This window comes from Panthera tigris, chromosome A2, assembly GCF_018350195.1.
Source record: "Panthera tigris isolate Pti1 chromosome A2, P.tigris_Pti1_mat1.1, whole genome shotgun sequence".
Lineage (NCBI taxonomy): Eukaryota > Metazoa > Chordata > Mammalia > Carnivora > Felidae > Panthera > Panthera tigris.
This window is the reverse complement of record NC_056661.1, coordinates 2,461,863-2,481,761: the sequence shown is the minus strand read 5'-3', so window position 1 is coordinate 2,481,761 and position 19,899 is coordinate 2,461,863. Positions and strand designations below refer to the sequence as shown.

Genomic DNA, 19,899 nt, shown 5'->3' with positions numbered 1-19,899 from the left:
TTCCTGGTTTCTTTTTTTAAAATTAATTATTTATTTATGTTGATTTTTGAGAGAGGCAGAGCACAAGCAGGGGAGGGGCAGGGAGGGAGCGGGACACAGATCTGAAGGTGAGCTGTCAGCACAGAGCCTGACGCGGGGCTCGAACCCACGAACCGTGCGATCGTGACCTGAGCTCGAGTCGGACGCTCAACCGACTGCGCCACCCCACCCGGGCGCCCCCGTTTTCCCGTTTTCAGGCCATGGAACTTTGTGTGTAAAAAGGAAAAGGAAAAATCCGTGTACGTTAACACGAGTAGATGACCGTCTGGCTTCTCCCTCTGAACCGTGCGGAGTTTTACCTGGGTCCGTGGGGGGGGGGGGGGGGGGGCGGGGGCGGGGGAGGGCCGAGGGGAAGGGAGATGGTCCCGACGCTGGGGCTGGGGGTCCCTGGGGAAACCCGGCCAGTCCCCGCTCCAGGCCCAGCCCACCACGGCGGTGGCCCCTCCCCTCGGGCGCCGGTATCCCCTCCCCCTCCCCCGCCCCGTCCAGCCCATCCTTCCGCCTGGACCTGCGCGGTCCTCGGGTCCCTCGTCCTCCCCGCAGCGGCCACGGGAGGGCGCCCGCGAGCACACCACCAAGCGAAGGATCCCCTCCGGGACTCCCCGCAGCCCGTCTACACCACCTGCCGGCGGCTCGGAGCTCTGAGACTGCGCGCAGGCTGTCCTCTCCCACATCAGAACACCAGCCCGAGAACACCTTGTTTGTTCTCACTGAACACCACAGAGGACACACGGATGCCGTCAACCGGCCGACAGATCTGGGTGGAGCCGAGCAGGGTAAGCCTGGGGGGCAGGCACCTGGCGAGAGCTCCCAGGCCTGGAGCAGAGACCCGGGCCCTGTAAACCCAAAGTGGAGCGTTGCACCCGAGCGCCGCAGTGGCTGTGCTCCGGCCCGGACCGCCCTGGAGACTGGTTTGGGACTGGGGGCCAGGGGAGGCGGGATGATGGGGGCAGCCTGCATACAGCCCCCTGCCCCCCCAGCCCCGATTCACACCCAAGAGAGCCTCAGCACGTGACCTTCTCTGGAAAGAGGGTCTTTGCATATTTATCAGCAGAGAGGTTGTGGTACTGCCCCAGGGGCGGGGGCCTGAGAGCGGGAGAGAAGCAGACGGAATGTGCAGGCACAGCTGAAGCCACACGCCTACAAGCCAAGGGACCCGAGAGAGCCAGGAACAGACTGTCGGGGACCCAGGAGCCAGCCCTGTCCACGCCCTGCCCCTGACTTCTGGCCTCCAGAGCTGGGAGACCAGAAACTTGCTCAGGGTGCCCGGTTGGGGTACAGCTGCCCCAGAAATCAAACACACCCCGTGATCCCACTGGACAGCGAGTGGGTTTCCACCCTCAGCTGGCAGCTGGGGGGCAGGAAGGACCGACCCCGCTCACCTGGCCCCAGGCCCCTCAAGGAGCACAAAACACCTTAGAAGCACCTCCCGGACAGGACACGAGAGGCGGATCATTCGATATGGCTTTATTTTCTGATCGTCCAAGTCCGTCCCCAACCAGCCTGAGCTCTGAACAGTTAGCAGTCCTGACGGCCGCCCCAGCAGGAGGGACACCCACTGGGCAGGCACACGTGGGGAAGACGGGCCAACACCGGTCCTCGAGTCCTGCCCCCAGAGGTGGCCGGGCTGGCTGGGCACTCGGTAAACAGTCTCTGGGGGAGACAGGCCACCCAGCAGGGCAAGGGGGGGGGGAGGGGGGGCAGAGGCAGGAGAGCCTGTAGACCCCACACCTGCCCCTCCCTGTGCCTGGGGGGCTGGGACAGGGACGGTCTGGCTTGGCGAAGGCAGGAGGCCCAAGGTGGAGACGGAGACACAGCCCCCAGGAGCCCGTCCCTGCAGTGGGTGGTGAGCTGGCTTCTGGGGAGGGCTGGCTGGGGGTGGGGGCACGTGGGAGGGAGCGGTCCCCCTGCTCTCCAGACCCTCCGTTAAGGCCTCCCTGGGGGCTGAGGCAGGTGCCCAGAGCCTCCCTCATCCTGACCCTCCCCTCGGCACAGAACACCTCACTGATTATATTGCTAATGAATCGGTTCGCCTGGGTCTCCCTGAGATCAATCTCAGCAGCACTGGAGGCCCCCTCCACACCCTTCCCTTCCAAGGAGCCTGATTTGTGGGGTTCAGGCCCAGACCTTCCTCTCCAGGTCCCAGGTCCTGGGAAGGGCAGCAGCCCCGTGGGCCCCACAGCCACGTCTTCTCCAGCAAACGCTCTCCTCGATCCCCAGCCTGGATGCCGTCCTCAGACACGGGGGCACCGGATGCCCCCAGAACACAGCCTCCGCTCCACAGGTGAGGAGACCGAGGCCCAGAGAGCCCAAGGGAAGGGGCAGAGGGCTAGGGTGCCTCCTCTCTCCACGCCTGTCTCCCGCCCCAGGGGCGTCGGGGCAGCCGAGTCCCCAAGGGACAGGCTCAAGTGCCCCGGGCACGGCGGGAGGGCAGAGGCTGTGACAAGCCAGGGGCTCGGGGGACACGTGCTCCAAGGCCGCACCCGAGGCGAGAGGCCAGGGTGGGGGGACCCAGCCTCCGAGGGATGGGCTGGTGCTGCCCGGCAGACAAGAGGCTGAGCACCCACATCACCAGGCGGACGGGGCGGTGTGAGGCCAGACAGGGCCAGAGAGGGGCGGCCCCCTGCCCCTCAGCCTGCAGTCGCCGGTCAGCGTTGCGGGCAAAAGGAGGGACGTGCCGGGCGCCTTTCTGGTCATCCTGCAGCCCGTGAACCCTGAGGGCTGGGGGATCGCCTCCGGGGCGGGGGGCTCGTCCGCAGACTTGTCCCCAAGTCCAGGGCCCGGCCCCGGGGCCTCCACCAAATGCTCCTCCCAGAGAGTTCACGGGACAGAAAAGAAAGAACCCCCCAAGTCCTCAAGAGCAACACGGAAAAGCTCTGTAATTCGGGGTGCCGGCCGGCTGTGGCGTGGGGAGGGGTGGCAGGCGGGGGCGTCACTGCGCCTTGGCCTTCACGAGCAGTCTCTGAACGGTTCTGTACAGGAGGTCGAAGTGCTGTAGGGGGGGCGTGAGTGAGAGCTGGGCCCAAGGGCTGCCTGGGGGTCACGTCCTGCTAGGCAGGGTGGGGGGGAGCACGCAGCTGGCTGGGTGAGCCCCCTCCCGGCCCTCCCCCGGCTCACCTGGACCGCCGTGTAGGCCATCCCGAGGTAGGCGCCGATGCAGACGGCCAACAGCAGGTCGAAGATGGCTGGCTTGACCCTGAGGGAGACCGGGGCGTCGGCGGGGTCAGGGGAGGGTGCGGGCTGCCTCCGTGTCCCTGGACCGCACGCCACGGGCAGTGACCCAGGGCAGCTCACCTGTAGGCATTCATCACCTGCTTCAGCTGGTCATAGAAGACAAACTCGGGGTCCCTGAGGAGAGAGCACTTCCTCAGCAGGGTCACCCAGCAGTGGGGCCACGTTCTGTGTCCCCCAGAAACCAGACCGCCTGGAGGGCCCGTGGGCCCAGAACGGGGGAGGGAGCACACGTGTGTGTGTGTGTATGTGTGTGTGTGTGTGTGCGCGTGCGCACGCGTGCTTGGGCAAAGCTGCCACTCACCCTCCTGGGGAAGAACTATTCTTTATCCTGAAGTAACCTCTTTCCTATTGCTTTTCTGGGCGTCAGAACACTCTTTAAAAATGGAGTAGGGTGACTGCTAGGAATTTACTGGTCTGGAAAGCATTTCCATAGAGAGAGGGCAAGGTGGTCTGGGAATCAGAGGCCCTGGCTCCACAGCCGTGGGTCCGCTCTGAGCCTCGGTTTCTTCTTCCGCCCAAGGGTTCTGACTCTCAGGCACACCATGAGTTGGGAGAAGGTAAAAAGCCAGCAAAGGGCACCAAGCAGTGTGGGGAGATCTCCTGGCTGTGGACACCTGCAGGTTCCCTCCTGCCACAAGGCCCTGAGGTGCCAGCTTGGCCCACGTGGGGGGCTCCGAGCAGAAAAAAAGACAAAACCCAGGTGGCCCGTGGTGGGGAGGAGCATCCTGACGGCAGACCGGGGACCGGGGGTACGAGTCACGACACCAGAGCACGAAAGGGCCAGAGGGCGGTGGGGATACAAGGCTGCCCAATTAGACACAGGACATCAGTTACGTTCGGATTTTAAATAAAGAAAAATCGGCCGTCAGTATAAGTATATCCCAAACGCTACAGGAGACATACTTACGCTAAATAAGAACGCGTAAATAAGCGTTTACGTGGAATCGCATTTAACTGGCCACCTGTACTTTGAACTTCTTGTTTTATTTCCGTGCACTGTTTCCATCTGCTCTGGAAGCCCCCGGGGCGCCTGCTGAGGGGGGAGCCGCAGCCCACGCGGCTGTCGGGGGGGCGGGGGGGGGGGCGGGTAGACGCGCCTCACCGCTTGTCCGCCTTGATGTGGTGCTGCTTCACCTCCTTCAGGTAGCGGCTCAGGTAGTGCTCCAAGGTGCTGAGGAACGTGCCGTCCTTGTCCACCAGCTGGGCGGCGCGGGGCTGGTCGGTGAGCCAGTCCATCACCGAGTCGAGCTGCTCCTGCTGGATCTGCTGCGGGGCGCGGCCGCGGTCACGGGACCCCGCCCCCGCCCCCGGCCCCGCCCCCTCCCCCCCCCCCGCCCCGCCCCGCCCCCAGCCCGGCCGTTACCATCTGCTCCGTGAACACCGGCATGTCTGGGGGGGTGCCCTGTGGAGACAGTGGGGGGGACGCACCTTGAGTCTGGCCGCCCGGCGGGGCGGGCCGGGAGCTGGCGGGCGCGGTGGGGGCTCACCTTCTCGGTCAGGTTGTAGATGACTCGGGTCAGGGCCTCCGCGATGAGCCTGGTGTTGCGGGTCAGGGTTTTAGAGTCGACCCGGGACCTTAGGGCAGGTGCGAAGAAAACACACGTATGTGTCTGGAATCAGCATCAGTTGAAACCACCAGAAAAAGAGTGGTCGTATTTCCAATGACGATAAAAACAAAAAAGGCCACAGCCGCCTCCTCGGGCAGGACGGGCGCCTCCCCAGCATCTGCCTGGAATGATGAGCGGCTCTGGGCCTCAGTTTCCTCATCGGGAACGTGGGGGTGGCCAGGGGGGACCCGCCCCCGCGGTTGTGGCGGACATCACTGATGTGACGTCCTGGGTCGGGTGAACACGTCCCCACATTCACGCCCACCCAGAGCCTGGGGACAGGCCCTGCCTGAGAAGCGGGGCCTCCACGGACGTGACCAGTGAAGGCGAGGTCGCGCTGGAGGGGATGAGCCCTGGGTCCTTACACGAACGGGGGAAATCGCACAGACACACAGAGACACCCTCCTGAGGCCGCGCAGGCAACACACAGACCCGGAAAAGGATCTCTGGTGCAAAACACCGCCGAGCCGAGTGTGTGCAGCGCGGGGCCCCACCGGGAAGGCGGAGGGATTAGCCAGGGCCCAGCCCCTTCCCTCCCGCTCTCTCCGCCCGGAACACCCTTCTCCTGACGCTCCTCGACTGTAACACCGCCTCCTCCAGGAAGCCTCCCTGATGCCCCAGGAACAGTCAACACCCCGCCCACACCTGCTCTCTCTCTAGGCCTCACCCACTGCCTGGCAGGGCCTCCTGGAGGACCAGCTTCTCATCCCCCAGCAGACATGTTCAGCAACAGGCTGGGCCCAGCCCCAAGGCCACCATAAAACCCTGGTCCCACTGAGGGCCGACAGGCCACAGGGAGCCACGAACGAGAAGTGAAGTCAAAAATGGCAGAAGCCAGAGGTGCACAGGGTCTTGAAGACAGATGGTGAGGAAGAAAGGGGTGGGGAGGGCTCCCCAAGGAGACATGAGACAGGGCACCACTCGCCAGGCCTCAGCACGGCCATGCAAAGGCCCAGGGACAGATGTTGCAGCATGTGGGAAGCAGGGTAGACCGAGGTGCCCAGCGTCTGAAAGTCACGCATGGGGTCTGGACATCACATGTGGGGACCAGGGGACCCCAAACCACTCACGCAGCCTCCGCATCGCTAACAAGGGACACTCAGTAATCCAACCCCAGGCCCCCGGCCCCCCACTGTTCCTAGGGTCCTCAGCCAACGCTGGCCCCTTCCCGACCACCCACGTCTCGGGTTCATTCCCTCCATCCAGGCACCTGCACCTACAGTGTCGCCCCTCAAAGATCGCTCACAACCGGGCATGGACGGAGGGGAGGCTTCGCGGCCGCGCCCACACTCACCTCACATCCATGATGCTGCTGCGCTGGCCGTCGCGGTGGCTCTCCAGATGGGACAGGGTGAAGGCAGGCAGCCGGCGGATGGCAAAGCGCTCGTGCTCCCAGGCCAGGATGTCCTCCGCCAGGTTGATTTTCTTGTGCACCATTGAGAACCGCACCTCCGGGAACTGGTGGGCGGCCACCTGTGCGGGGGCGGGGCCCATCAGGGCGACACCCCCGCCCCGGATGCCGGCCGGTCTCCGCGGAGGGGGGGCCCGCGCCAGCTCAGACCACGGACGTTCACGCAGGGCCTTGGGAGCCAAGAGGGTTCCCGGCTCCCTAGCCCTCGGGCGCCAGCATGCACAAAGCGCCCGATCACCAGCCTGCCGGACGCGCCCGCGAGGCAACGAGCGCGCGCGGGGCCAGAGACCCCAGGCAGCAGCGGGCACGCGCTCCGGCACCTACCGTCTCCAGCTCCCGCAGGAAGGCGTGCTGCAGCGTCCCCTCCCTGGGCGGCTTGGACACGTGCAGGTGCAGGCTGTCCCCGCGGCCCACGGTGTCCAGGCACAGAACGAAGGCCACGTTGTCCTGGAGCAGGCTGGAGTCTGCGTGGCGGCAAGAGCGGTTGGGAGGGGCGGGAGGGGCGGGGCCTCTCTGCGGGCCCCGCCCCCGCCCCCGCCCCCCGGGGCCGCTCACCCGTGTGGTCCAGGTTATCTTCCAGCCAGCGCTTGGTTCCCTGGTAGTTGAACTTGCCCCCGCCAGAAGCAAAGAACAGGAGGTTGTACCTGGCAGCATGGGGAGAGCGGGTGTCGGCTGTGGAGGGGAGACCGGGCCCCCGAGGAGGAGCTGGTCTCCCACAGGCACTGAGTCCTGACCCCTCAGAGCAGGGTGTCCCTGTCCCAGCACCGTGGACGCTCTGTGGGGCGACCCGGGCTCCGTGGGGGGCAAGCGGCATCCCCGGACCCACCCACTCAGTGCCAGACGGCCCCAGACGGGACCCGGTGTCCCTGGGGTGCAGGACCTGGGTGGGGCTCAGCTCCAGGCCCGGCGCCCGGGGGGACCTCGGCGCGGTTACTCCTGGGGGCGTGCGCGGCCCCTCCCGCCCCGCTGTCACGTACGCGGCGTGGGTGCGCTTGTAGGTGTAGAGCCTGGAGAAGAGGCGGGCGAGCTCCAGCAGCACAGAGATGCCGCTCCCGTTCGAGTCCGCACCGTGGGACAGCCACTGCGGGCAGGAGTGACACGAGGCCGCAGGTCACTTCGCCACCCCTGCCCTGGCAGCCGGAGCCCGGCACCCTGCCTCTGGGCCACGACTCGCTCCTCGCTCCAGCCCTGCTCGCCAAGACTCTGCCCCACGAGGGCGGCCTGGTCGGAGCACCTGCCCCACGAACGCGGCCCCCCTTCCTGCCCCCCCACCTGTGCTACTGGGGGGCAGGAGGGCGGTGCAGGCGCCCCCCCGCCAGCTGTGAAAGGCCCCGACTCATCCGCATTCTGTAATCTGAAGGAACACTCCCAACAACATGGTAATCAGATAAAAAAAAAAAAATTGGATTCTATCATAGGGCTTGGGGACCCCCCAGGTTACAGTCTGTAGCCAACATATCACATATTGATACATTAAAATTCAGGGGAAAAGGTAACAGGATGCTCAGGGAAGGAACCAGATACCAGAGGCCACATGGCGTGTGAGGCCACGTGTGTGAAACGTCTAGAACAGGCTCATCCACAGAGAGGAAGGGGGCTCGTGGGATCTGGGGAGCGATGGGGAGTGACCGCTGATGGGGATGGGGCTACTTTTGGGGTGACAGAATGTTCTGGAAGTAGACGGTGATGGTTTTCACAGCTCTGAGTGTCCCACTCTGTACTAAAACATATGCTTTAAAAGAACAATTTTTAAATGAATTACATCTCACGGAAGGCAGGCAGGCAGACTTCAAGGCAGGGTGCGGGGGATTAAAAACAAAATAATCTAAAAGGCTGCAGATGAGGCAGGAGGGAAAATGACGACGAGGCTGAGCATCCTGAGAGGACAGCTCAGGCCTTGCCTCTGGGCCCTGGCGGGTTCAGGCATCCGGGACCGCCGGCCTCCCAGGTGGGGTGGCCCTTGGAACGGCTGCTCACCATTGCCATGGTCACACGGCCAGGACCTCACGCCGGGCTGCCACTGGCAACCTCTTCGCTTTGGACAGTTTTTCTTTCAAAGCAAGACTTTCCTGATGAAGCCACAGGCACTGTTCACAAGCTGGTGAGAGTGAGCAGTGACCGTGACCTCACTGTGCAGGGGGCTCAGACAGCTCGGCAGGGGGTGAGGGGGTGGGGGAGGCCTGCAGGGCAGCAGAACTCAGCAGGCCCGACACTTCCCTCCTCAGAGGACTGCTGGCGAGGCTGGCCCTCAGCGGCGTCTGAAACTGGACTCGGGGGCTCCCACCAGCCTCACCTGCCGGGGGCTCGTGTCCCGGAGCTGTCCGTGCAGACACGAGGTTTGCGCCGAGGACCCGCTCCCCTCCTGGGGTCTGGGGTCTCCACCCGAGCCTGGCGGAGGGGCCTGCTGACCGACCCCCGGTGAGAACCTGGCGCTGGGTCTCTACGCCCCCTGGAGACCACACCTCACGTGTGGTCACGTGTCGTTTTGGGGGGGGATCAAGCTTGTCCTAGGGGATACCCCGGGAGAGGATTCTGGAAGCTTAGCCCGGTGTCCCTGTGCCGTCCCCCACCCCGTGCCTATGCCCTGAGATTATTTGCTTCTCATCCTTTATAAAAACCACGGCCTTGGGGTCCTCCCAGCACACCCCCACCCCTGGGAATCTTTGCACACATCCCTGCTCCTGGTAGGGGTCCTGAGGACCCTGGCACGGACACCCTGGGCTCGACTGCCGGCCACCCATCTCTTGCGGGACCCTGGCCGCAAGACCTGCCTCAGGTTAGCCCGTGTCTGCTCCACGATGCCACCCGTGCCAGGGATCCTCCTGGGCCTCAGAGGGCGGGTGCCGCTGCTGTGACCCCAGCCACAGTGCACAGAAACGCTCCACCTCTGAGCTAGGCTGGAGCAGGGCTGGGGGTGGGGGTGCCCAGGCCCCTCCCCAAAGTGCCCGCATACGTACGGGGGCCACTCCGAAGGCATCGTAATGGGCCACGATGACGATAGTGGGAAGGTCTTCTCCACCCAGCCCGGTCAGCCGCCCCTGCAGAGAGAGAGACAGTCTGTGAAGGGCACACTGGCGGGTGGGGGGCGCCCAACGGCCAGAAACAGTTCCGGCTGCCCCCGTGGGGTGGGGCAGTCTCTCGAGCCCTGCCGGCTCCGACACGGACAATACGTGAACCAATGGCTGTGGCCGGGCGCCAATAAAACTTTATTTACACAAGAAGTCACGAGGGCCGCAGCACGCTGACCACTGCTCTCTCTGTCGTGCTTCCCCAACTGGAGACCCGACCCATCTTTCGAAGGCTGAGCCCCGAGCCACCGTCAGGGCAGGAGCAGAGCTCTGCTGATGAGAGGCAGCCAGTTCAGAACGCGGCCACAGGAGCCCATCGGGGTCCGGGGTCCAGGTCCCGGCGCCCCAGCTGGAGACCCAGCACGTGTGGACCGGCCCTCGCTGAAGTCACGGGGGTGACAAAGCAGAACCACCTCTTGTCAGCAAAGGCCTCAGCCTCCACTCCTCCCGTCCAAGGCTAGTCCCGGGGTGCAGAGAGGTCGGACGGGGTGGCCCAGGGTCTTTGCCAGCACACGGCTGAGGCCGTTTTTCTGATCCTGCCAGCTAGAGGGCGAGCTCTGCGAGGGCCTTAGCCACGTCAGATGGGAAGCGGCCGCTGGCGAGCCCTCCTGGCTGCCGTCCACGGGGAGCCGGCCGAGACCCGGGACAACAGCTCGGGTGTGGGTCCCCGCCCGAGACCACGGGCACACTGCCGACCGTGCGGGCTCAGGCCTCTCGAGACAGGCCGATCCCAGCACCAGCTGTGTGAGCCAGCGGGGGTCAGGGAGAGTAGGGGGGCAGTCGAGCGCCCCCGCTTCCTCCATGCCCCCCGCTTTGACCCAGATAACAGGGATGGCAGAGGGCTCAGGGCACTGCAGAGGTTTCTAGAACCACAGGCCAGGACCGCCAGGCTGGCAGGCTGAAAGAGACTCCTGAAAGGCAAGAACCCACCAGACCCCGGGCGGCTCCGCTGCTATTAACCCCCCGGTACCCGGACTGGCTGCGGCTCAGCCCCACCTCTGGGAGCCCGATGCAAGGACCCTGCCGCGATCCTTCGCACGATTCTCACAGTATTCCTCCTCTAATTTCACCCACTGCGTAGACGGGGCAGCGCCGTCCCCACGTCCTGAATCGGCCTGCCCAGCCCCCTGCACCCGGTCCCTGCGGGCGGCCCACCCTGCCCGGAGCCCCGACTCCCCTCGCCACTATAGACCTGCCAGTGTGGCGTCCTCGAGGGTCCCTGCGCGGACAGGGAGGAGCCATTTTTTGCAGGCGTGGCTGCCCCGGCAGAGCCCGTCTCCCGCTGGGCCGAAGTGCCCGCCTGCCACCCTCGGACCTCCCCCGACTGCAGGGGAGTTCTTCCAGGAAGGAAGGGCATCCCGCCCGCTGCTGCCTCCCGCACACAGCAGGGCTCAGAGTGCTCACAGAGAAAGCAGGTTAAACTCCCGAGGCGGACTCGCTTAGTTCTCGAGAGGGGAGGGCTAGCCGCACCCCAACTCGCACTGAGCCCGCACGCCGGCACCAGGGCTGGCCGAGTAGCCTTGCGCCTTCTGGAGTGAGCCACTGGGGACTCAGGCCCGCCTGGCCCAGACAGAGGCCGGGGCGACCAGCACGCTCGGCTCAAGTGCTCGCTGAGGGCCTACTGTGCACAGGCGCCTGGCCAGGCTCCCAGGACACCACACAGGCTGAGATGACACGGTCTCAGCTCCTCTGGCGCCAGGGCCGGTAGGAAAGAAAGAGTGACACGCAGGCTCCGAGCGTGTCAGATGGGACGAACCCTGGACACGAAGTAAAGCCAGGCCTGGGTCAGGCCTGCCACGGGACGACTCCGGCTCCCGGGTTAAAACTATATGTGGGTTCTCGGGCCGACAGGCTGCCATCGGGCACTCAGCCCCTGGCCATGCACTTGCCCCATCTGTGCTCCTTGCCCTGTGCCTTTGCTTCCGGGGCCTCTGTGAGGGTCCCCCAGGCGGTCTCCAGGGAGACCTCCTCACTGGGGTGGGGGACACGACGGACACGATGACACCATGAAAAGAAGACAGTCCCCACTTTGTGCTTTTCCACTGCCAGCCCTCCCCCTCGCCACCTCCCCACCCTGGGTCCACGCAACTGCCAGAGCTTTCCGTCCAGGCCCCCCACGGCTGCCGACAGAGCTGACCCTCGACACGGGGGAGAGCAGAGCAGCCGAGTCAGGGTTTCCTCCGGCCTACACGCTTGCTTCCACCCCCACGGGAGGTGATTACGGGCTGAACTCCTTCATGTTTGGCCTGCCGCTTTAATTGCCTACTTCAACACCCAGAGCTCAGCTCTCTCCCAGCTCAGCTGAGCTGTGGACAACGGGGGGTGTGTGTCCCCAGAAGGTTCTGAGGATGCAGCCTTGGAGGTATCATGATATGAAAAGAAAAGGCCACAGCGGGAAGGGGAGCTCTCTGCGAGGCAGGGACAGCCAGTGCAAAGGTCCTGAGGCAGGATGAAGAGACCTGATGTATGCCTGGGGCTGGCAATGGGAGGCAGGAGATGGGCTGGTGGGGAGATCTGACCCGATTTCCCTATCAGAGGCTCCCTCCATGGGGAACAGGTGGGGCTGAGCTCAGAGAGCAGGATGCCCCGCTCCCCAGGTCTTAGTGTGGCAGGCAGGGCCACTCACCTCCACACTGGTGATGAGCCAGTCGCTCACGGCCTTGCTCTGGACCCCGCTGGTGACCATCTGGAAGCCGTTGGCAGTGGCGGTGTGGAGCAGCACTGAGGACAGGTCGGGGAGCGTCAGCCCCAGGCCCGGGGGGCTCCCGCACCAGAGCCGGGATCCCTGTGGCCCCAGCACCCCAGACGGCGGGGGTTCAGTCCAAGGCCAGCTGGACACAGGCCCGCCCCTGTGAACCGGGGCGCCGCGCGAGGACTGGGCAGGGCAAAGAGCCTGGCAGGGAAGACACTCGTGCCCTGGCACCGGTCACACCCGCCACCCGCACGGCTGAGAAGGGAGTAGCAGGCAGGTCCCTTCCCCGGCGTCTCTGACGGCTTCACCTGCCCCGCGCCAAGCTCGTGGACGCCCCCGATCCACGGAACAGAAGGACGGGTTTCCTCCCTCCCCAAGGACGCTGCCACCCCTTCCCGACAGACTCCAGCATGATATGGTGGCAAGGACAGAACCCTCGGCGGGTGGAACAGGTGTCTGTGTTTCCCATAAGCCATCAGAGGCTGAACGTGGGAAACGCCTCCCCGAGTCAGTGGTTCTCCGGCTTCTGTTTGCACAGGAACCAGGGGCGGGGCGGGGCGGGGGCGCAGAACGGCAGGGTCTTGGCCTCCAGCCCCAGGTCTGTGGCATAGCCGGTGCGTGCAGGGCCGTGCGCTCGCTGTGAGACGCGGCCCCTCAACAGGCCAGGACCCCACACGCCAGCCCCGTCCTGCAGCCCAAGCCTACCTTCGGCAGCGGAGGCGGAGCCCTGGGCGGCGGACGCGGCCTGCGTCTGCTCGTAGATAGACAGCAGGGCCTCGTCCTCCACGGCAAAGTACACAGGGACCACGGTCTCCATGGCCAGCATCTCAGGCTCGGTCTCCATGAATTGCTGTGGAGGAGAGGCTTGCTTAGGGGGCTTCTGGCCTGCGGGGGGGGGGGGGGGGGGCGGGGGCAGGGGCAGTGGCCGTCCCGGGAGCACAGGCAGCCTCCCATGAGGCTGGCTGATAAGGCCAGGATCACACCGGAGAGGACAGGATGGGACGGGGGGTAGGCGCAGACGGGACAAGGACAGAGGGCTGAGAGAGGGTGGCAACGCCATGGGCGCCCAGGCGGTACCCGCCAGGGAGAAAGCAGGCTGGGAGGACAGAGAGGGAGCCGGCCAGGTCTGGGGTCAGATCTGGCGTCACTGTGGGCCGGCCCCAGCCCCAACGGCCATCACACCCTCAGATGTCGGCACCCTAGGCTGACGGCAGGGACCCGCACACAGTGAGCACAAGGTGCCCGCACACGAGGTGCACCGGCCGTGCCACGGTCCTGGGGCCGGAGGCCAAGACTCTGCCGATCTGCAGCCCCCGCCCACCCCCGAGCTAGGCTTCGGTAAGGCTGAGCCCCCTCCACAGCCCCACCCCCGCATCTCATCTGCAAAAGCCTCTTCATCCGTGGAGTTTCACGGGGGCCTGTGAGACCCCGTTAATTCAAAGCAGGTCGCCGCCTCGGCACTGTGGGGGTGGCAGCAGCATCCCCAGCCCACCCCCCGGATGCCAGGGGCTCCCCAGTCACAGGCGTGTCCCCTTAAGGACAGGATCACCCCGGGGTGGCAGGGGCCACGACGGAGAGGCAAAGAGGCGGCAGCCCACTCCCTGAAGGGCGGAGGGCACTCACCCGGATGACGTCCTGGGGCACGGCGGCCATGGCTCGCGGCAGGATGATGACCACGGCGCCGGCCGACTGCCTCAGGGCCTTCTGGTACTGCTCGTAGGAGAAGTCCAGCAGCCGCATGAGCACGCAGCGGCGACTCAGCACGTCCGCGTCGATGGTGCGGGCCTCTGTGTTGAGCACTGCGTTCCGAGTGCCTGCAGGAGGGCGGGCAGGGCCTCCCTCAGTGGGGCACCGGGACCCCCACCTGGAAACCACGGACTCGAGGGCCCCCACGGTGTCACCCCCTACGTGTCCCACAGCGGCCACAGGCACGGCAGACACGGGCAAGACCACGTCCGCCAAGGCCTGAGCCTCACCGCCCACAGGTGCAGCACCCACTCAAACTCTGGTGAGTCACAGGGCCCCTAAGGACCACTTAAGAGCTAAGACCCTCCTCCCTGGGTGCCGTGGGGGATGGGGCAGCATTCCTGGACACACCCACTCAGTGCCGGGGGCTCAGGTGTCCCCAGACACGGCCCAGAGTCCCCCCGGGACAGGACTGCCCCAGATCGGAGCCTCCGCTCTACAGCCGAGGGCCATCTCTCACTCTCTTCTGAGAGCTGAAGAAAGTTCCAGAAAATCAGGGAGAGAGCTAGAGACGGAGCTTCCAGGCAACTGAATCCACCCCCCCCCCACCCTCCATCCAAGAGGTGGGTTGGAACCGGGATGGTGGAGAGCTTTTCTGGGGTGAACAGGGGTCTCCCCCAGACACAGGCACCTGAGCCCTGAGCCCTGAGAGGGCCGCACTGGAGAAAACCGGCCAGAAGCCACACGGACGCTAAATGCCTGCACGTGGACAAGCGCTAACATCTACGTAACTTCCCACGGCGGCACTGTCCCCATGCGTGGTGCATGGCAGGCCCTCAGGGGCCGTTTGCCTCCCAAGCACGGTGGGAAAGGGGACCTAGGCAGCTCTCCAGAAAAAATCCCAATTTTTACATCAAATCACTCAAACAGCAAAGAGAAGCAACGATTGCAAAACGCCTCAACAGCTGCAGACCAACCCGGGCTGCCCAAAACAAGCAACCATGTTACATGCGGGGCGGGGCAGGGGGGGCAGGGGGGAGGCTGGATGTGGCCCCGGGGCCTCCCATCCCAGACCCGGACAGTGGATGCTCAAAGTCATGATGGGGAGCCCGGCCTTGCCATCCGAAGGTCAGAGCTGCGGGGGCAGGTGTCCACACGGACGCTCGGCTACGAACGCCCCAAGCTCAGAGCCAGCCCCCCGGCCCCCACCTCTGCTTTCCGGGAACACGGCCTCCGGAGAAGGCAGGCAGACCAGGGAAGGGGCTGGTCAGGGGAAAGGGGTCAGCGTCCCAGGAGGGAAAGGGAAGGCCATCTTGGGAGCAGGGGGCCTGTGACCAAGGCACGAAGGTGACCCACGTCCCCAGGGCCGGGGGTGGGGCGCTCCCTCCAGGGGCCTTTTCCCTGACTCAGACTGGCCGTGGGAGCCCCAGGAGGGCCGGGCAGGGCGAGGGCAGCAAGACCTTCAGGTCGTCCTCGAAGCGCTGGGAGTCCGGGAAGGCCCCTCCCCCGTGCCCCACACTCGGCCTCCCAGGCCTGGTGCTCCCTCACGGAGCGGGACTCCACCTTCCTGGGGGAGGATCCCAGAAGGGAAGCCGGGAGAACAGAGGCGGGTGGACACGGGCCCCCAACCGCCCCCCGGGCCCCGAGGGCCCCAGGGGCAGAGACCCTCTTTGCCGACGTGAAGCTGAGGCCGGCGCAGCTGCCCCCGCCACGGACCCCGGACAGGAAGAGGTCGGGCTCGGTGGGCGCCACGACCGAGCAGGACGGAAGCCGCCAGTTCTCTCGCCAGGACCAGGCCTGAGCAGGGGTCGCAGACTGCTCTATCAAGGGCCGGGAGGTCACGCCTCTCACCTTGCGGGCCACGCCAGCCCCGCCTCAAGTACTCAGTTCTGCACGCCAGCCAGCGGCCACGGCTGTGTGCCAATAAAACTTTATTTACCACGAGGGATGGAGGGGCCTGACGGGGTGCTCGCGTGGCCACCTCTCCCAGGGCCTCGCCTCAGCCTAGGGGATCAAGTGAGGCAGGTATGAGCAGGCCGCTGAGCGCGGCAAGGCGCACACGCAAGGCTGTTAAAGCGACCTGTCACCCCGGGAGGGCCAGTCTTCCAGGAGGCGGTGGCGGGGTCACACCCACGGCCTTGTACCTGACGGGATTACCCTCAGCCCAGCTGGCACTTCGGCACAAAGAGCACACCCCTTTCCTTCCCAGCAGCCGGCCGGCCGGCCTGCATTTCTCAAGAGGAGAGAACAGGAAGTGAGGAAAGGAGGCAGAGTCGGAGCGAGGTTTGCACCAGGAGGCGGGGAGCCCGCAGGCACGGCGGGGGTGCTGAAGACACCGGGGAGACGGCAATCGGCGATGACCTACAGGCCGGCTCTCAGGGACCACGCTGGCCGCCAGAGGGCCAGGGCTCCCTCCGGTCCCACCAGAACAACGGCACCAACAATCCCTCCAGCGTCTCCCCAGGTGGACACAGCCCGGTGTGAGGGGCAGGGGGTCAAGAGGGTGCGTGACCCCCACGCACCGGGCCTCTGCCTCCTTGGGCTGCACACCAGCAGCTCTCGGCTGAGACGGGGGGCACCCCCCCGGGCTCACCCCCAGAGCCCAAGGTCTTTACGGACGCCACACGGGGGAAGATGTCAAGCCACGAAAAGGAATGGGAGGGAATCCCAGGAGGAGGAGGGGCAATGAACCCAGGGAAGGGAGGACAGAGGAAAAGAAAGCCGGACGGAGACCCACCCGGCCTCCGGTTGTCTCAGGTTCCAGGCTCTGCGCCTTCTGGAGCACAGGTTCCTCTGGCGGCCGCCAGCCACCCTTGGCTGATTCGCTTTATTACAACTGACACAACACTGCAAACTCCCATCCTCCCTTGCTGGGCCACATCTCCAGTGCCCAGTGGCCACCTGTGGCTCGTGGCTCCCATGTTAAACAGCAAAGACACACAAGACAGAAAGTTCCACCAGACGCCGCTGGTAAAGGCCCTTCACCCACGCAAACGTGGAACGTTCCACGAAAACATGCCCAGGGCATCAGGGGCTCCGGGCCTTCCGTCCCACCCCTCCAGAGCCTGGGGCCTCAGGTCAAGATCATCACTGTAACCCACTCAGGTCAGCCCCCTGGCACCGAAGCCATGCAGGGCAGGGTCGTTCTCTGGGGGTGGGGGCGCGCATTCTGGGCACTGAGGGCCGGTGAGTCGCATCCCTGGCCTCACCCACTGGATGCCAGGGGCACCCCCACTTGGGGCAACCACAAAGTCATCACCCAGCGTCCCCTGGGTTGACAGCCACTGTTCTAAACAGAAATGGCCTAACTTTGGGGGTGAGGATGGATCTGAGAGGATGTCTGGACATGTCTGCAGGGCCCGGGGTTCCCCAAGGGCTGGGCTGGGGATCCGTGGGGCTCAGGCTAGGACTGAGATGTTCTAACAGGAGGAGACAGTCCAAGAGGAGACTGGGTCAGAGGCGAGGACAATCAGAACGGGGGAGGAAGCTCTTTATGGAGAGATCAGACTTGCACTTGCAGGGGCCTAAGGCACCAAGCTGGAAGAAAAACCCAGAGGCCAGAAGGTTCTGGAACACCAGATACAGCTACAGTCCAGTAGAGATGAGGGAGTTTAGAATTGAGGCTTAGGGGCTGGGATCAGGACCTTGAGAGGAAGGAGAAGGGGCAGGAGGGGGACCCAAAGAGCTGTGCTTGTTCCAGGGCCAGGAGGTCTGGGACAGAGGACCCCGCAGGGTCAGAGGCAATCCAGGATTCCTGGACAGAGGGAGCAAGTGCGGTACCAGGGTGAGGAGGCTGGGCGAAGGGGGGTGTGTGCACCGAAGGAAGGGACAAGACACGGGGTCTAAGGGACCCCACAAGCCCACAGGCATGGGGACTGAAATGGGAAGGAGTGGGGGCCGGGGGCCTTGGCTAAGGAATCTGGCTCATGAGCTGGGCCCTCAGAGCCTGGAGACATGGGCCTGGACGTGAGGCCAGGTCTGGGTTAGAGGTCAGAGCTCCTGAGACCCGAGGGGACAATACTGGCACTGAGCAGAAAACAGTGGGGGTACCTGGGCCGTGCAGGGTCAGGGCTGGTTGGAACTGCCCACCGAGGGGCTCCGCCTGGCAGAAACCAAGCCAGGAGGCTCACCTCCAAATCCGCCCCCAAAGCGGGAGCTCTGGGCACCGGGACACGGCCCAGTGAGGATGGGCACCGGGGTGGTGTCCCGGGAAGGGGGCCTCGGCAGTGCGACTCCGGCCCAGCTGGGAATCCGAGGGTCCAGGAGCAGAGGGAGCTTGGCCTGAGGGTCGGAGCCCCGGGTCCTGGGGCCCGCTGCCCTTGCCAGGGGCCAGCGGAGCCCGCGCTGAGGGCTCCAGGGGCACGGGACGGACAGAGCTGGGCGCCACGCAGGGGTCCACGTACGCAGGCTCTGACTCGTCTGCGGCTCGGCTAAGGCTAAGGGTCGGGTGGCCTAAGCGAGGTCTGCGGGCTGCACTGCAGCTGGCCAGGCCGGCGCGGCGGGTGCCCGGGCTCCGGGGAGCCCGGCGAGGCCGGGGTGCACGCACCGTAGGGCTGCCCCTGCAGGTCGTACTGCTGCATGCGGTACACGGTGAACTCGTGCGCCGCGTCGGCGGCCGGCAGCGGCGGCGCCACGAGCAGCAGCACGGCGGGCAGGAAGACGATGAAGCCGAGCGGCAGGCACGACGCCTTCAGCATGTTCTCCAGCACCTCGCCCGCTTCTTCCAGCATCCTGGCCGGCGGCGGGGCCGCGCGGGGCGGCGGCGGGGACGGGACAGCGGCAGCGGCGGCGGCAGCGGCAGCGGCAGCGGCGGCGGCGGCGGCTCCCGCGGACTCACCTCAGCATGGGTAGCCGCCGGGGTCCTGCGGGCGCCGCGCCGGGCAGCCCGCGCCTGCTCCGGGGTCCTGCGGGCACCGCCACGGGCCGCCCCGCTCGCCGCGCTGCCTCCGGGGAGTTGTAGTCCTCCTGGCGCGCGCGGAGCCTCCTGGGAGTGGTAGGCCCACTCTGTTACTTCCCAACGGAGGACGCCGCGGTGGACTGTTGGGCTAGAACTGATGGCGTGTCACGTCAACTCCGAGTCCCGAAATACGGAGACTTTAAAAACAACTATTTGCGGTCGAACTTTCTCCAACCCTGTCTCTTGTGGGGGGACGAGGGGGGCGGCGAGAGCCGCGGGGCAGGACGTGACCTTCCGACCCGGAAGGAAGTTGGAATAAGAGACGAGAGGGGCCAGCCCAGTGCGCGCAGTCTCCTGGGAATTGTAGTCCGGTTAAACAGGCGCAGGGCTCATGGGAGCCGTAGTCTTCCTGGCAGAAGTCAGAAAAATCCCTTAAAACAACCAAGGCACGTAGATGTTAGACTCCGCGAGGGCAAAGACTTTTGTCCGCTTCGTGCGTTGGTGTATCCCCAGAATTTAGTGCGAGGCCTGGCATACAGTGGGTTGGCTCTACAGTTTGGGGATGAATGAATGAAACAAGAAGAAAGAAATCATGATAGAAGTCTCCTAAAGGGATGGTGCAGTGGGTTATGGGACTTGTAGTCTGGAGCCTGGAGTTTGTGCAGGGTCGGTGATAGGATGATTTCTACTTAGGCTTATTCGTATTTGGGGCATATTCATAGTAAAAAAAAAAAAAAAATTCTTTTGAAGTTCGTTGTTCATATTTTTAACTGGGTGTCCCGTATTTGCTTTTTTCGAATCTGGCAACCTTAAGATCTCACTGTCTGCCTGCGAGGGGTCTTAAGGAACATCCATAACTCATACCCCCTGTGTGAGGGTACAGATGGGAAGACTGAGGCCACAGGGTGCCGAACAAGAAGGCCCTGCCCCCCAGTGAGTTGACATCCAGGCTTCAATACGGCTCCTGGAGGACTTGGGGGACCCCCCGCCCCCGTTCTGCCCCAGGTGCGAGGCGACATGTGTGCTGACTGATAGAATTCTGGACTCAAGTCTCAGTGCCGACCCACCCTTCCCAGCTGTGTGACCTTGGGCAGATTGCTTCACCTCACAGAACCTCAGTTTCCTCAGCCACCCGATATGATGACAAATAATCAGATGCCCTTTTCCCAACCACCCCCCTGCCAGGGGCAAGAATTCAGTAAGAAGGTCCCCGGGGGAACTGACTCAGAAAGAGCTCAGCACACATTAAGGGCTCGGTAAGCGCT

The 19,899-nt window shown here is 64.8% G+C and overlaps 1 protein-coding gene and 1 long non-coding RNA gene across 3 annotated transcripts; one reads left to right on the top strand and one right to left on the bottom strand.

Moving 5' to 3' along the window:
- Nucleotides 1-1,491: 1,491 nt before the first annotated feature.
- NCLN (nicalin) lies at nt 1,492-18,523 on the bottom strand. 2 transcript variants are annotated; one of them, XM_042977722.1, is made up of 15 exons: nt 18,284-18,523; nt 13,675-13,865; nt 12,757-12,901; nt 11,986-12,080; nt 9,249-9,329; nt 7,269-7,372; nt 6,847-6,935; nt 6,616-6,755; nt 6,175-6,353; nt 4,761-4,848; nt 4,637-4,675; nt 4,376-4,539; nt 3,334-3,387; nt 3,157-3,235; nt 1,492-3,031 (listed from the first exon to the last, which is right to left on the bottom strand). In XM_042977722.1, exons 1-15 carry the CDS (start codon nt 18,465-18,467, stop codon nt 2,972-2,974), a joined length of 1,692 nt encoding a protein of 563 aa, XP_042833656.1. In that variant the 5' UTR covers nt 18,468-18,523; the 3' UTR covers nt 1,492-2,971. The 2 variants fall into 2 exon arrangements, with proteins under 2 accessions (XP_042833656.1, XP_042833657.1); XM_042977723.1 differs by having other exon boundaries at nt 4,376-4,536.
- Nucleotides 6,819-9,665, top strand: LOC122236532. Its single transcript, XR_006214573.1, has 3 exons — nt 6,819-6,928; nt 7,290-7,670; nt 8,517-9,665. It is a non-coding gene; the product is annotated as an uncharacterized LOC122236532 (long non-coding RNA).
- Nucleotides 18,524-19,899: the final 1,376 nt, after the last annotated feature.